This window comes from Oncorhynchus kisutch, linkage group LG3 (genome assembly GCF_002021735.2).
Source record: "Oncorhynchus kisutch isolate 150728-3 linkage group LG3, Okis_V2, whole genome shotgun sequence".
Taxonomy (NCBI): Eukaryota; Metazoa; Chordata; class Actinopteri; order Salmoniformes; family Salmonidae; genus Oncorhynchus; species Oncorhynchus kisutch.
The window spans coordinates 20,816,666-20,832,949 of NC_034176.2; the positions used below are offsets into that span (position 1 = coordinate 20,816,666).

A 16,284-nucleotide genomic window follows, 5' to 3' on the forward strand; every position below is an offset into this window, starting at 1 on the left:
CAAATTTATTTATATAGCCCTTTGTACATCAGCTGATATCTCAAAGTGCTGTACAGAAACCCAGCCTAAAACCCCAAACAGCAAGCAATGCACGTGTAGAAGCACGGTGGCTAGGAAAAACTCCCTAGAAAGGCCAATACCTAGGAAGAAACCTAGAGAGGAACCAGGCTATGTGGGGTGGCCAGTCCTCTTCTGGCTGTGCCGGGTGGAGATTATAACAGAACATGGCCAAGATGTTCAAATGTTCATAAATGACCAGCATGGTCGAATAATAATAAGGCAGAACAGTTGAAACTGGAGCAGCAGCACAGTCAGGTGGAAGTTGAAACTGGAGCAGCAGCATGGCCAGGTGGACTGGGGACAGCAAGGAGTCATCATGTCAGGTAGTCCTGGGGCATGGTCCTAGGGCTCAGGTCAGTTGAAACTGGAACAGCAGCATGGCCAGGTGGACTGGGGACAGCAAGGAGTCATCATGTCAGGTAGTCCTGGGGCATGGTCCTAGGGCTCAGGTCCTCCGAGAGAGAGAAAGAAAGAGAGAAGGAGAGAATTAGAGAACGCACACTTAGATTCACACAGGACACCGAATAGGACAGGAGAAGTACTCCAGATATAACAAACTGACCCCAGCCCCCCGACACATAAACTACTGCAGCATAAATACTGGAGGCTGAGACATATGCTGAGCACTTGTTGGCTGGTTTTCATTCACTCTGTCCAACTTATGCCAAACCATCTCAATTGGGTTGAGGTCGGGTGATTGCGGAGACCAGGTCATCTGATGCAGCACTCCATCACTCTCCTTCTTGGTCAAATAGCCCTTACACAGCCTGGAGGTATGTTGGGTCATTGTCCTGTTGAAAAACAAATGATAGTCCCATTAAGCACAAACCAGATGGGATGGCGTATCGCTGCCGAATGCTGTAGTAGCCATGCTGGTTAAGTGTGCCTTAAATTCTAAATAAATCACTGAGTGTCACCAGAAAAGCACCATCACACTTCCTCCATGCTTCACGGTGGAAACCATACATGCAGAGATCATCTGTTCACCTATTCTGCGGCTCACAAAGACACAGCAGTTGGAACCAAAAATCTCACATTTGGACTCATCAGACCAAAGGACAGATTTTCAGCAGCCTAATGTCCATTGTTCGTGTTTCTTGACCCAAGCAAGTCTCTTCTTATTATTGGTGTCCTTTAGTAGTGGTTTCTTTGCAGCAATTCGACCATGAAGGCCTGATTCATGCAGTCTCATCTGAACAGTTGATGTTGAGATATGTCTATTACTTGAACTCTGTGAAGCATTTATTATGACTGCAATTTCTGAGGCTGGTAAGTCTAATGAACTTATCCTCTGAAGCAGAGGTAACTCTGAGTCTTCCTTTCCTGTGGTGGTCCTCATGAGAGCCAGCGCATTAATAAGGAAAGAAATTCCACAAATTAACTTTTATCAAGGCATACCTGTTAATTGAAATGCATTCCAGGTGACTACCTCATGAAGCTGGTTGAGAGAATGCCAAGAGGTCAGCTACTTGATTTCAATATCTAAACAAAGTAAACAGGCTATGTTTGTGTAACACTTTGTTGGTTACTACATGATTCCATATGTGTTATTTAATAGTTTTGATGTCTTCACTATTATTCTACAATGTAGAAATTAGTCAAAATAAAGAAAAACCCTTGAAGGAGTAGGTGTGTCCAAACTTTTGACTGGTATTGTATATAATGACATGTTTGATGTTTTATGTACAAGAAGTATATTTGTGTAGATTGCACCTTATATAGAATAGAATAGGCATTTGAATTTCACTGAATTAAATTCTATTTCCTTTAATTAAAATTTTGATTCTGTATCCTGTTTACTACTTCAATTAAAACTGAATAATTGAATTGGAATTCATGAGGCATTCTCGATTACATCTGAATTGAACGCAACCCTGATATACAGTATGCATTTGAAATTCATTCTGAAGCGGTTCTCTCCCATGTGTGTGTTTGTAGACTTTCTGAAGGAGCGATCGATCTGGATTGTGGTCACCGTCTTTTCTGCTTTTATAATCCTGCTTGTTACCTTCACCCTGGCCATGAAGAGAAAATAGTATATATTTTCCTTAAACAGAATATTTTAAAAGTTTTATTTTCAAACGATCCATAATATATTCAAATTGTGAGTAAAATAAAAACTATATATTTTTTTTGTCCCAGTGTGAAGCATTGTCTTCTGCCTCCTGTTCCTGGTCCAAAGATATCAGGACTAGATACACAACTCCTGAAGGTAAAGTGCAATATACTTGTCCATCTTATACTAAATTCTTCTTTTGCTCTTCTCCCAACCACCAGACATCACAGAAACACACACACAAAAATTATTCAGAGAATTTAGACATGCAGGTCTACATGTTAATATTTCCCTCTTCCAGTGTTGTTCATCTTATGCAACTCTCTTCCAGAGTGGGCGGTCCGAGGACATTTTAAGCTCTCTGATCAACCAGGGCTTTCCTCCCACCATAGCCACTAAGGACCAGCAGGTGGACTATCTGCTGGTGTTTGATAGTGAACAGGTGACACCAGATCTTCAGAATGGACAAACAAGGACAAATAACTCCATAGATCATGGTTGCTATGACCACAGCCTTTTGATGGAGGCTAATAATAAAGAAGTAAAAGTTGGAGGCAGAGAGACGGTGGAACAGGGTTATTCTGAGGGGCTTGAATCTACTTTCAGGAAGACCAAGAGCCTGTCCACTGACATTACATCTCACCCATATCCTCAGAAGAAGCCATTCAACAATGTTACTGAAACGCCAAAGCAAGCGCCTGTTTCCAGCAAGTATCGATCCTTAAGCCATCATAAAGATCTCTGGGACAGCTTAGCCAGACATCTAGACTACAGGGAAACAGTGGTCAAGAGCCAATCAAACTGTGATGACAAACATTTGTCATCACAGAATAATGTGACTCCCTCGAAGGCCATTGGTTGTGTGGAGGTTCAGAGGTGGACAAAGAGCATAGGCCTACAGGTGCTTGTACCTAAGATGGATAAGAGGCAGGAGGACTATAGCAAAGTGAGTGTGGTGGAGAATGATAATGTAGTGCTGCTCAAGAGAGAAACGGTCCCCCTCAATTGCACTTCCTGTAAGGTAGGAGGCAATCAATCAGAGAAATGTCTCCAACAGAAGCCATGTAAACCTAATATGACAGTGCCTGCAAAAGAGGGAGTGCATATAGGATCTAATGGTTATGTGGAGCCTGTCACACACTTTATAAAAATGTAATTGTCTGAAATGACATTCCAATGTAGCAAAAAAATTAAATACTCAGGATTGTGACATTTTCACTGACAAGAGAATTGACTATATCATGTTGCTCAGGATATTGTTTTTGTATGTACTGTATACAGTGAGCCAATAAATATGGTATTTTCTGATTAATATATTTCTTGAGATTAAAACACTCACCACAGGTTACACACAAAGCATAACAAGCAAACTCACTTAACTATCCATATTCAAGAGTTAAGACATTAGATGAATGTTGAATAAGATTTTTCATTGTAATTGCTTAAAACAAGAATAACTAATTCGTTGAACAGCTTTGATCATTTTGATTTGGGGGCAGTTTTACTGCATTGACACTGCAGCCACATTCAAAATGATGCATCTGAAGGAATAGAATGGAAAAACAATATACATCAAAAATACAATATACATCACTTCAGATCATTATTGATCACTGAACCATAATTATTTTAATATCTGTTATAAAAGACATTTAACAATTTTAAAAATACTATTAAAGTATTGCACATGAATGTAACAAAGTAAATTGACAAAATTATAACCTTCATTAGGTATTGACAATTATTTAAAGACAAAACATTGTCTCTTAAGAATAAAATAATAATTTTATTGTTCGGCTTATGTCAAAGACCAAAGTTCATATCAGTGTATATGACAGCAGACATTTGTTAACTGGTGTAGCCTCAAAGAAACAATCACTGAAACTCAACCTTATACAGTAAGTACACACATGATTGACAAAGGAAATAATATGCCTAATTTGAACACAAGAAAACAAAACCTTTTCAGAAAAAAAAACTACTGTGGACATCTTGAGGTCATGTCGCTCATCTAACATTCACAGATAAAGTATACTTTGATTCTATTTTATATAGGCACATTAGGTAAATAAACCTGTCATCATGGAGCAGTGTAAATACATGCTGAAGGGTCACTTCTAGTGATTGGTTTGGTCCCAGGAAATAGATCAATTTTGATCTGTCAGCATCTGAAATGGGACAATATTCCCTAACCTAGCACTCATAGGGCTCGGTCAAAGAAAATATAGCACTATATAAGGAATAGGGTGCCATTTGGGATGCAACATCAGGGGGTTAATCGTGCTATAGTGTGCCATCAAGTATTTCCTTCAGGACTGACAGTCAGCGCTGGCATCAAGTGGGTTTTTAGGCACAGTCTCCATCATCAACTCTTCTCATCCATCTGTTCTTTACAGTCACTGGCCCTGGGGACAGAGCTAAACTGCTCCTCAAAGTTTAAAAACTTGTGATTGCATTCCTTCTCCAGCATTTTCTTCCACAGTTTTACTGAGGAAAGAGGGATTTAGAGAAAACAAAATCATCGAGCAGTCCTTCATTCAGTTAGTACCCCACCTTACATAAACTAAGCACAGAAACAGGCTTGGTAAATACCTGTTTTTCTTATCAGCCTAAGACACAATTTACACTAACTGTTCTAAGCCCAGATCAGGCCACCCATGCATCGCCAAGGAATGTAGCTAAATGGAAATTAACCTAGGGAAATGTTTGAAGGAGATTCCACACAAGTATTTAGTGTAATGTAAATTGCTTTTGACAGTCAGTGAATGGAACTTGTTCGCTTACTGTACTCTGGCTCCTCTGTTTCTGAGCAGGCTGGTGGAGATGGCAGTGGCCCAGTGCATAGCTGATCCGCTTGGTTCTCTTGTTCTCCTTGTGATGTCAACTCCAAGTTTTCTATCATCACCTCATAAGCTCTCCTCGCCTCTGACGACAGTTCAATCATTTTGTGGTAATGGTCCTGTAGAATCAAAGACAAACCGTAACCACATCCATGCACGCACCACTTAACAGTTTCAAGAGAACAATGATCTTCTTAGTCTCTGGTTTGTATCATGCAATACGTGACTAAAGTCTCCAACATTGTATCATTAAGACTAAACAAAAATGTCCAGCAGCACTTACTAAGCCTCCAGTTTTATTGAATGCCCATACCTGTGCTCCATCGTAGTTGAAGATGCCCACAAGGCTGACAGGCACAGCTTTGTTGACACACCGGCCCAGGGCCTTCCTGGAGAGAGCAAACACAAAGGGAACGCCCTGCTCCCGACAGGTGTCAATGATGGTGTGGAGAGCTTCATCCAGACCGCCTGTGGAAGAGGGAATACATGATCCTTAGCATTGTGCACTGTAAACACTGAAAAAAGGGCAAAACATGAAGTTCATTTCACCTACTTTGGATAAACATAAAAATAAAAAAACATCTACTTACATTACAAGGACTGGGTATTGTCATTTTGCTCTTGCGTGTACAATAAACACAATGAAAAGCAACAATTCTAAAGAGACAATGGTGAGATAATGCCCCTGGAATCTCAGTCAACACAGGAAACCCAGGTTGTAGAAGTTAAGTCTAGTGAGTATACTGTACCTTTAGATTGGATCCGTTCACAGTTGGGGGAGATGACAACACACTTGACCTTCCTGAGTTTGAGGTGTTTGAGGACCTCCCGGAGGCCCATGACCAGACGTCTCTTCATGCGGGCCTTCATAGGGTCTTTCTGGTACAGCCGGTCCTGGAAGCGCACCAGCTCTTTCAGCAGGTTGGTCACACACTCGTCCACATCTTTACTCAGCACCTGGCTGCAGTAACTGGGAGACAATATTTAAATGGTGTGTGTGTGTGTCATCCAGTATGGTTAAGAGTATATGTTTAGAATCTTATCTTGTCAGTGTAAGAAATGGAAACCATGATGGCTTACTCTCTGAATTTCCTGCTGTGGATTTTGGGTCGAAAGGGAGGGCAGGGCTGTGGCTGAGACTGGTTGGTTGGCTCTTCAGTCTCCTCCGTCTCCTTCTCAGTCTCCTCCTCAGTGTCCCCCTCAGTCTCCCCATGTACTTCTGACTGCTCCTCAAGCACAGAGGGGCTAGTAGGGCTGCTGCTTACATCTGAAGTATCACACGCACACACACACACACACACACACACACACACACACACATTACCTCTTACACTTAGTCAGAAATACTTACACCAAGTACATTTTCTACTCTAAAAATTATGAAGTGAAGTTCTGTCTGACCTGTAGAGTCACGCTGGTCCTGGTCTATGCCGATGGCCTCACACAGCTCCTCTGTCATGTCGCCGGCCATCTTGGATTCTTCACTTGAAGGGGGCAGTGCCCGCTCCTCCAGCAAACGGTTCTGTTTCCTGTCTTCCCTCTCCTTGAGAATCACCTGCAGATTGAACAGACAAAACAATACTGGTAAAGGGTGGCAGTAGAGTACGGGACTATAAAAACGTATTTAAAGACAGATTGGTCTAAAATGCATGCTAAAGTAAGGCTTATCAAGCATGATCTCATCCAATAGCAGTGCACCATTCAGCAACGCATTCAATAGGGTAAAAACATTTAATCATCACAGAAAATGTTTTTGGGAGTAAAGAAAGGCAGAGTAAATCCAAGCTAGGGAATGATAACACAGTCCATACATATTTCCAGATAGCTGGGGTCTGAGAGACTCACCCTTTTCAGCGGTGTGGGTTTCTTAGCTTTGGGAACCTCTCTCTGCTTGCCCTTCTTTACCAGAGGGCTGGTCGAGTCCAAGGGGTTGTGGGCTATCTTATCCTGTGTCAATGGTTTCTTCTGGATTAGTGCGTTCTTATGGCCGACAGGTAGCGACCCACCAACTACATAGTAACAAATGTCGAAGATATGTTAGAATAGCATGATGCAAAACGTGGGTAGCAATGTGTACGCATTGTATCATCATCAATGCTATTTTTCAAGCACTTTTCATTTAAAAGTTCCATGAGTAAAAAAAAAAAAAAAAATTGACTGAAGTTTTTTTCTGCTGTAATATAACCTGAGAGGATAACCCCTTTGGTGTCCTGCTTGTCTTTCTGAGTTTGCTGTTTCTTCTCCAGAACCGCCAACATATTCCCAATATCCAGCTGCACAGGGACTTTGCTCTTTTTCCCACTGGTCTTCTCAGCTTTCTGATGAAAAGGTTTCATCATTTACAAGAATAACCATTTGGACAAAGTTACACAACAACGGAGGTTGACTTTCTGCTCTTCTAACATCATGAACAGTGTCTGTACAGAATAAGCCAGCCTGAATCAGATTTCAATATTTTCCTATAAATCATGAGTAAAGTTCAATGCTGACCTGTCCCTTCTTTGTCTCTGAAGGGAGAGCTTTTCCTGCTGTGGCTTTGTCTTGGTCACCTGGCTGGAGTCCTGTTCCTACTCTGTGACCCTCCTTTACCAGAAATAAAAATGTATGTGTATTGATTAAATTAAGTTGTAATTTCATTTATAATGCTTCTGGTTTGTATTTTCAAGAGTAATGTTAATTCCCTACCTCCTTGTTGACTAGTTTTGCCATGTTGCTCAACACTACTGAGTTGTGGCCTTGCACTCTGGTTAAACCAGCGAAGGCCAGAGACAAGTCTGGAAACTCTTCTTCATCCTAGGAGGAAAATAAACAGTCAACAAATAAATTCAATTGATTTGATACTAAATATAATTAGTGTAGGGTTTTAGGCTCAGTTTCTGTATAAACACTGTAGCAACTACTGTTGTAAAAGGGGCTCTATTAATAAATACATTTGATTTCTTAAAAATAGGCAGCGCACAATTGGCACAGCGTCATCCGGGTTAAGGGAGGGTTTGGCAGGGGTAGGCCATCATTGTAAATAATCATTTGTTCTCAACTGACTTCCCTAGGTAGGTTAAATAAAATGGGAGGTCTCCTGAAGTGATTTAAAATATCCCTCTTTACAATGGAAAGCACTTTTGAGCATATTATTAAAACATAACTATAGAACTGTGGCCAGTTTAACAGGTACACCACCCCGTTCACAAAAATAGTTCGCACCAACAGTGAGTCACGTGGCCAGCTATATGCAAGCAGACAGAGGCATTCAGTTACTGTTCGATTGAATGTTAGAATGGGCAAAACAATTGACCTAAGAGACTGAGCGTGGTATGATCATCGGTGCCAGGCGCACCGGTTCAAGTATCTCAGAACAACTATTTCTAGAGTGTACCGAGAATGGAGTGACAAAAAAAAAAAAATTCAGTCAGCGGCACATCTCGTTGATGAGAGAGGTAAGAGAATGGCAAGAAGAGAATGGCAAGAATCGTGCAAGCTAACAGGCAGGCCAAACACAGGCAAATAACAGCGCAGTACAACAGCGGTGTGCAGAACAGCATCTCGAAACACACGACTTGTCGGTCTTTGTCACGGATGGGCTATTGCAGCAGACGACCACACAGGTTCCACTCTTATCAGCTTAAATAAAGAAGCGGCTCCAGTGGGCACACGATCACCAACACTGGAGGAGTGGAAAAACATTGCCTGATCCGACAAATCCTGGTTCCCGTTGCGTCATGCTAATGGCAGAGTCATGATTTGGCATAAGCAGCATGAATTTTATGGGCCCATCCTGCCTGGTGTCAATGGTAAAGGCTGATGACGGTGGTGTAATGGTGGGGAATTTTTTTCCTGGCACAGGTTGGGACCCTTGATACCAATTGAGCTACGCTCGAACGCCACACCTTGTAGAATCCATGCCTCTGAAGAATTTAGGCTGTTCTGGAGGCAAAGGAGGGACCGACACGGTACTAGATGGGTGTACCTAATAAACTTAGTATTTGTACATGTGCACTGTTACTTATTGCACCTCAAACTTGGGTGGCTCCTGATAAATGACCAGGTCCTCAGACTCCTCTAACGCTCCAACTTCACCCGGCATTTTGGATTTCTTCTTCTTCTTCTTCCCTTTCTTCTTCTTCTCGGAGGCTTGTTCTTCTTGCTGCACAGATGTTTCCTTCTAATTAAGGACAAGACAAAAGGTCAAATTCTCTTCAAAAGTGAAAATGTTGGTCAACTTAATTTCTACCTCAGTAAATCATCAAAGCTTAAACATATCAGTTTGAGAGCAAGGGGGCACTTTAGCTAGATCGAGATGTACAGTAGGATTTGCATCAAGCACACACAGTACCTGGGAGGGAGTGACATTATTGACCGTTTTCTTGGGGATTACTTTCTTTGGAGGCTGGGAGGCCACATTGGCCCAGGAGGTCACTGCTAGGCCACTGCTCTGTGAAACTGCCTCCACAGTCTGACCTGAATGGGTCAAGTACATTGATTATTTTCTTAATGGCATACAGCAAAAACCATTACATTACTTTTGAATGCTAAATTTAAAAAGGTCCGGTACCTTGTGCGATAGTCAAGGATGCATCACTATTTTCACTGGAAGTGGTGCATCGACTGGGGTCCTGTCTTTGTCCTTTTCTTACTGGTGTAGTCTACAGATCCAAAAATCAAATGGCATTTCTTAAGATGAATGTTATTTCTAATTTATGAAATTATGACAGCATGCTATAGCTCCGTAGACCTACCTTACTAGTGGATACTGAGCTCTGATGATGGGGGGTGAGGGATGGTGAGGCTGATCCCCAGCAGGTTCCAGGTTTCTGTGGGGCAGGAGGTGCAGGACTGCCGGGTGCCAAACCACCCAGCTCTGGGAATTCAGCCATTTTCACCTCAAACGTGACAAGATCCAACTGGGCAGGTTCAGATCTCTCTGATGACTTTGGGGCAGATCTGGCCCCTCTAAAACCCCCTGCAGACAAAGCAAATAACACACCACACTAAAGAAAAAAAAAGTTTCTTGCAAATGGAAGAGTATATAAAGTGCATTCGGAAAGCAGTCAGACTTCTTCCACAATTCCTTCTTTTCACTTCTTCCACAATTTGTTACGTTACAGCCTTATTCTAAAATTATTTAAATATTTTTTCCCCCTCAATCTACAGACAATACACCCCATAATGCATAATACCCCATAACAAAGCAAAAACAGGTTTTTAGAAATGTTTTCAAATGTAATAAAAACAGAAATATAACATTTATATAAGTACTCAGACTCTACTCAGTACTTTGTTGAATGGACTTTGGCAGTAATTAGAGCATAGAGTCTTCTTGGGTATGACGTTACAAGCTTGGCACACCTGTATTTGGGGAGTTTTTCCCCTTCTTCTCTGTAGATCCTCTCAAGCTCTGTCAGGTTGTATGGGGAGTGTTGCTACACAGCTATTTTCAGGTCTCTCCAGAGATGTTTGATCGGGTTCAAGTCCGGGCTCTGGCTGGGCCACTCAAGGACATTCCGAGACTTGTCCCCGAAGCCACTCCTGTGTTGTCTTGGCTGTGTGCTTAGGGTTGTTGTCCTGTTGGAAGGTGAACCTTCACCCTAGTCTGAGATCCTGACTGCTCTGGAGCAGGTTTTCATCAAGGATCTCTGCACTTTGCTTCACTCATCTTTCCCTCGATCCTGACTAGTCTTCCAGTCCCTGTCGCAAAAAAAAACATTTTTTTTTTTTAAATCCCACAGCATGATGCTGCGACCATCGTACTTCACCGTAGGGATGGTGCCAGGTTTTCTCCAGACGTGATGCTTGGCATTTAGGCCAAAAAGTTACATCTTGGTTTCATCAGACCAGAAAATCTTGTCTCACAGACTGAGTCTTCAGTTGCCCTTTGGCAAACTTTTTACTGAGGAGTAGCTTCTGTCTGGCCACTCTACCATAAAGGTCTGATTAGTGGAGTGCTGCAGAGATGGTTAGTCGTTGTTAGCGGGCAACGATGGTGGCACTGTATTATCCTCAAAGAGGGCAAAGAAGGTGTTTAGTTTGTCTGGAAGCGTGACGTGGGCGTGACATGCTAGCTTTTCTTTTTGTAGTCCTGTAGACCCTGCCACATACGTCTCGTGTATGGGCCGTTGAATTTCACTTGTTTGATTGCCTTGGAGGGAATAATTACACTGTTTAACTACACTTTCACTTTGATCTGGCCTGTGTTGAGAGGTCATGTGTAGATGCGTTTGTTTTGAGATCAAAGCGAGAGCTGCATGTAGCCACGTGAGCACATTTGTTCACATCCTTTGCTAGTTAGTGAGTTATTAGCCCAGTTATAGATCATTTGTAGTCAGCAATGGGGGAGTGATTACTTCCTACAAGAGCACAACACAAGTACATTTCTAGACATCTTTGAAAAGCGAGTCAGGTAAAGAGCTTTTTTTGTCTTAAAGGGGCAGTATTTTGAGACGGTCTTGAATAAATGAAGTAGTCAATAGGCAGAGGGTATCATAATTTGTCTTATTCTCTAATAGTAGTATAGGAATAATAATGCATTTTATTTTGTAAAGTGGTTTATTGCATCAAACAACATTTTCAGTCACCTTGTCAAGCCCTACATGTGTTTTTCAAAAGTCTCATGGAATGTAGGACTACATTAAACACCACACATTGGTTGCTACTGTAGGCTGGATGACAGAACAGCTTTTTCAATGTTAAAATGTTATGGGATACATTTTCTCCATTCTTTTTGATGGTAGGCCACCCTGGAAGGCCTAAATTATGATCAAAAGGCGCAGTAGCCTACTTGACCACTGTCTGAAACGAACTTATAGCGGGTACAGCCTCAGTGTTCACAGTAAACACACGCTGGAAGTTGCACAATTTGAGGGAACATTGATACCTACCATTAACAAAACATTATAAATATGTGTGCGTTATATGCAACATGTGTGATTACCTCTCCTTGGTGCATCCAATGATGTCCTGATCATGTTATTGTCCTGAGAACCAGACTCAGAATTAGATTTTGATGCCTGTGAAGTTGGGGGGGGGGGGGGGGGGGTCAGTTGAGATATATGAATACACATTAAAGTAAATTTGTTTGTATTAAGCTATATTCTAGTTTGGTTTCAAAGTGGTCAGTATAATTAAACAGACCTTTGTCTGCTGATCACGTATGAGTCGTTCTCCAGCTGTGTATGCACTGGTTTCAGTTGTCCCTTTGGTACGACGGCTGCTGATGTAGCCATGCTTGCTCTGTGCGTCTTCTCGCATACCATCTGTGGTTGATGGCCTCTGCCTGGGGCTCTTTCTCGAGTCCTCACCTGAAGTAGACTTACCAGCCTGATGCCTGGATGGAGATTTAGAAATGAATGAGTTCACTCCACAATCATGTTAGCTACGCAATCTGCAATAAACTGAAGACAAATGGCAAAATAGCTATGTTCCTGCTCTATGACAGAATATACCAAATAGTTTACCATTTAAAAACACACTACCCTACACCAACTCCGGCAAGTACTTGCTTTAGAGAAATGTATGGAAACAATAAAAGGCACAATAAATGAATTAGTCCTACCTTCTAGAACCTTGATCTAACAGATAAGGGTTTGGTAGTGTCAGGGGCAGTGAAGTTGTCAGTTGTTTAGGGGCCTCCAATCTCCCTTCTTGCTGGACTTTTGGAACAAAGGGCTGGACTGCAGGTGACAATTTGCTCTGCTGCAATATACCAAAGCAAATAAGAAATTAACCAATAATATTACATTGAAATTGAACTAACAAGGAAAGATATGTCTAAGTTAGCGACAAGTGTACGTGAACACTAGCAGGTAAGGGAAGTAATTTCAAAGCCAACAAGTGCAATGGCCAAGGACATTGGGTCTGCAACGTCACGAATACACACGTTAGTTTAACAAGTCAGTTAAAACTATCTCGGCTTCCAATTGCTAGTGGCGCCAGTCAGGGATACAGTAGTGCGCCAGTCAGGGATACAGTAATGCGTCAGTGCCTACCTAGCCCATCCACTCAAGCTCAATTGGTTTGTTATGGTTAGCCTAGCTCGTGCACATGTAACGGTACTAGCGACTATCAATCTTAGCTAGCTAGCTACATAACGTTAATCATTCGGCGTGAAATAAAATCGTCGAAGTCGAATTTCATGATAGTCATGCACAATCAAACAAACAGACAACTGGCTGGCATATGGCAGTTTAGTATTACACAACAGTTGCTATCTAGCATCCTGGTTTCAGCATGCGAATGTAGCTAGTTAGCTACTTCGCTTGGCTAGCTATAGGCAGTTCTCAATAACAAACTGCATCCTTAATCTTACCTTGTCCATCTCCTGTTTCGTGATTGCCCGTTGAAGTCAGATGGTCATGTTTCTGTCGTGTATATATATATATGCACACAGTTAGCTGACTACACAGTTACTGTACAAACATAGCATGACATCGGTTGAACACAACTCTCAGGCAAGTCAGCTGTGGGCAATTTGAGCACCCAGAGTGCACATGATGTAGCACCAAGCTTCAATAGTGTGCAACTGCAGCCCGCAATTCTGGGCGTTCCTCACTCTGACCATTCTACATGCCCTAGCAGAGCTAGTAGGCTGTTTTCATGTTATCTAGAGCGATGGTGACTGAACTCTGCTGCTGACAACAATTTAATCACGTTTCTTTGCCGACGTTTACTGACACCGGCCATATTGAACGTTCGTAAATTAATCAGTTACACAATAGTGCTCTGATATCGGAGTAGACAGACAGAATTAACAATGTCCATTGAGAACGCACTGCGACTATACTACTTATCTAAGAATGACGTGAATAATCAAATCAATAAACGCTGGGTAGTTAGATTGCATATAGTTAATATACTGCCTGGTAAATTCGATGTATTAGTAGCCAACTAACCTTGTAACAGTAGCTAACATACCCTTACATACTGCTGACAAACAAAAACAATTAATAATAATACACAAATATAAATAAAATACTGCTGTAGTTCTATGCGGTTCAAAGCATAGCGTAGCTAATAAATTGTCAGCCAACATAACGTGTAACTTATTTGAAAAGTGATGACTTTATTACATTGCGCAACATTTTAACATTTGTCATAATTAGTTAAAGCAATGAACTTGTATCCGCCCTCGTAGAACTTCCGCTGCATATTTTCCGTCATTTACTTCAAAATCTGAAAAGCCACGCCTATTTTGTGAACGGCATTATAGTCCATAAAAGCACGGAAAGTGTCCACTGCTTATATATTTTTATTTTATTAACAACAAATCAATACAGGAAGTACATGTGGGAACACAAGTATATATAAATAATATACAAAGGACAATTGGGCTAGGGGGTACAATATCACATTACATAAGGACCTTAAGGGACATACATACACATATAATTCTAACAGCTTTTTTTGTTAGCAGAGTATTTACTTGTCTTAAAATATAGTTCAATAAATGTTTGTAAGTTAAGAAAATGTGGTGTTTTGTTTGTAAATGTACATTTGTGAATATGAAATTTGGCCAAAAGAATAATGAAATTAAGTACATAAAATTGTTTCAGCTTATTTCTATCGTAGGTAAAGAACCAAAGCATTACATCTCTCCACAATAGTGTAAAATCTTCATAAATGTGTTCAATTATAAAGCTACTGATGTCTTGGTGTCCACTGCTTGTATACTTCGTATTTTGGGGAATTTAGTACGACATCCGGGAACTTTTGGCATACTAACTATACACATACTATGATCCTATATACTCAATTACGTCACAAATTGTACGGTTAGTATGACTATTCGAACACTGCTCCTGTCGACCGGTATCGCCCACGCATTGTTCTTCTGTAAGGTTTATCGGCTGCTGGCCACCAACGTTATTGTGCATTAACGCCACCTGCTGTATTGGAGCGCCTTCTCCTCCCACCTATCCTTGCTTAAAAATGGAAGTATAACGAGGAGTTCGAACGCCCCGAATTGCAGGCCGCAATTTCACGCTTCTCCCAAGCTTCTTCTTCGTTGTATTGGCGAATCGCAACCAACTGAAAGGTGAATACACCACCACCTACTGTACTGGAGTGTCAGCCCGGCCTCCCTATTTACCTATTTATTTTATCTAGTCCTGTGTTTCCACCTACTGTTCTGGTGTGGATTCATTACACTTTGTGACAAGAAATGGGAAGAAAAATTGTACCAACCAACACTACACCCATTAATTAAAACCTCACCACTATTCCACTACTCTCTTACTATACACCAGGCCGGGACACTATTGTTCAACGCACCTTGTAACGCTTGTCAGTAAAATCTCGTACACCTAAATACTCTGCAGCTGCCACCACAACATCTATTTTCGGTGATTTACATTCCATTTCTGTGGTACAGTTCATAACCATTGCTATGAACGCTAAGAAACCAACCTTACTGAGACACATTATTCTTCAATGAGATTTAACAGTGGTTGGCATCCAATAAATGTTGCATTACCGCCACCTACTAGTACAACTCCCTTATACTTTACTTGAAAAAAATGAAACAAATACCCTACCATGTAATACAACACTCTCAAAAATAAAAATAAATAAATAGTCATAAAAAAATACCACTCTACTCCACTATTTAAATGTATTTAGTCCTTCCTCAGGGCAACAACCTGAAAGGATGGGACACCACCACTTAACACACCCTGTAACTCTTCTGATGTCAAGTCTCGCACACCCAAATAACTCATGCAAAACTACAAATCCCTGCAAGCTCCTGCACTTTATCTCTAGCTGACAACTTGGCTAACTGGTATCGTGTCAATTTAAAACCTGCACAAGACAGTTCTCAGAATTGTCAATTTAAAAGAAATGTAGCCTATTTAATAATTACTACATTTAGCTAACTTTAGATATGAATCTCTGGATTAACTACCTTTGTCTCGATTCGGCAGCCTCGTCCAGTTCATCATGGCATTTGTAGTTCTTTATGATAGTCACATCAGCAGCTAATTAGCATTTCATTTTTGTGGGGTAAATACAGGCAAATATATTGACATGTCACCTTGTCCTAGAGAGATTTACACAGTCCTCAAAATGCCACACCATGGTAAGCCTACAGGTGTGTTTCTAAAATCCCCTATGGAAAAAAATAAATGGTGGAAAAACAATTGTAACTACTGCATTTCCTTGTTTGACCGCTATGTTTTATGGGTATTGAGACTCATACTGTGGTACTCTCTGCCTCAGAAGCTAGTTTATATGTAAAGTTTACATTATTTGACCGACCAACAGGTACAGCAGCGCCCTCACCTGTACGTGTATCATTAGTTACTACAGCCAGTCATAAACCCTATTTCTACAATTGGTCTT

At 41.2% G+C, this 16,284-nt stretch overlaps 2 protein-coding genes across 4 annotated transcripts in view; one reads left to right on the plus strand and one right to left on the minus strand.

Annotated features, from left to right (window-relative positions):
• The window catches only part of prlrb (prolactin receptor b), a 26,209-nt gene extending 22,781 nt beyond the window's left edge, over window positions 1–3,428 (plus strand). Inside the window, exons 7-9 of the mRNA XM_020469657.2 lie at window positions 1,999–2,095; window positions 2,203–2,272; window positions 2,448–3,428. Of these exons, the coding sequence (XP_020325246.1) occupies window positions 1,999–2,095; window positions 2,203–2,272; window positions 2,448–3,272 (992 nt within the window). The 3' untranslated portion in view covers window positions 3,273–3,428. The remainder of the gene's footprint in view (window positions 1–1,998; window positions 2,096–2,202; window positions 2,273–2,447) is intronic.
• LOC109877357 (selenocysteine insertion sequence-binding protein 2) lies at window positions 3,415–13,748 on the minus strand. 3 transcript variants are annotated; one of them, XM_020469635.2, is made up of 18 exons: window positions 13,256–13,748; window positions 12,503–12,642; window positions 12,082–12,274; window positions 11,882–11,957; window positions 9,690–9,913; window positions 9,506–9,596; window positions 9,287–9,411; window positions 8,966–9,115; window positions 7,642–7,749; window positions 7,447–7,539; window positions 7,142–7,274; window positions 6,802–6,965; window positions 6,358–6,511; window positions 6,037–6,223; window positions 5,706–5,926; window positions 5,270–5,424; window positions 4,901–5,075; window positions 3,415–4,603 (listed from the first exon to the last, which is right to left on the minus strand). In XM_020469635.2, the coding sequence occupies exons 1-18, from the start codon at window positions 13,262–13,264 to the stop codon at window positions 4,482–4,484; spliced, it is 2,520 nt and encodes an 839-aa protein (XP_020325224.1). In that variant the 5' UTR covers window positions 13,265–13,748; the 3' UTR covers window positions 3,415–4,481. The 3 variants fall into 3 exon arrangements, with proteins under 3 accessions (XP_020325224.1, XP_020325235.1, XP_020325231.1); XM_020469646.2 differs by having other exon boundaries at window positions 11,882–11,924; window positions 13,256–13,610; XM_020469642.2 differs by having other exon boundaries at window positions 8,966–9,112; window positions 13,256–13,610.
• Between the last annotated feature and the right edge of the window lie 2,536 nt (window positions 13,749–16,284).

Excerpts from the sequence above, each read along its gene's own strand:
- LOC109877357 (XM_020469635.2), bottom strand. Across the intron at positions 6,224-6,357 it reads GGACCAGCGTGACTCTACAG|ATGTAAGCAGCAGCCCTACT; the intron begins GTCAGACAGAAC and ends GTGATACTTCAG. Across the intron at positions 5,076-5,269 it reads TCAACTACGATGGAGCACAG|GACCATTACCACAAAATGAT; the intron begins GTATGGGCATTC and ends TTGATTCTACAG.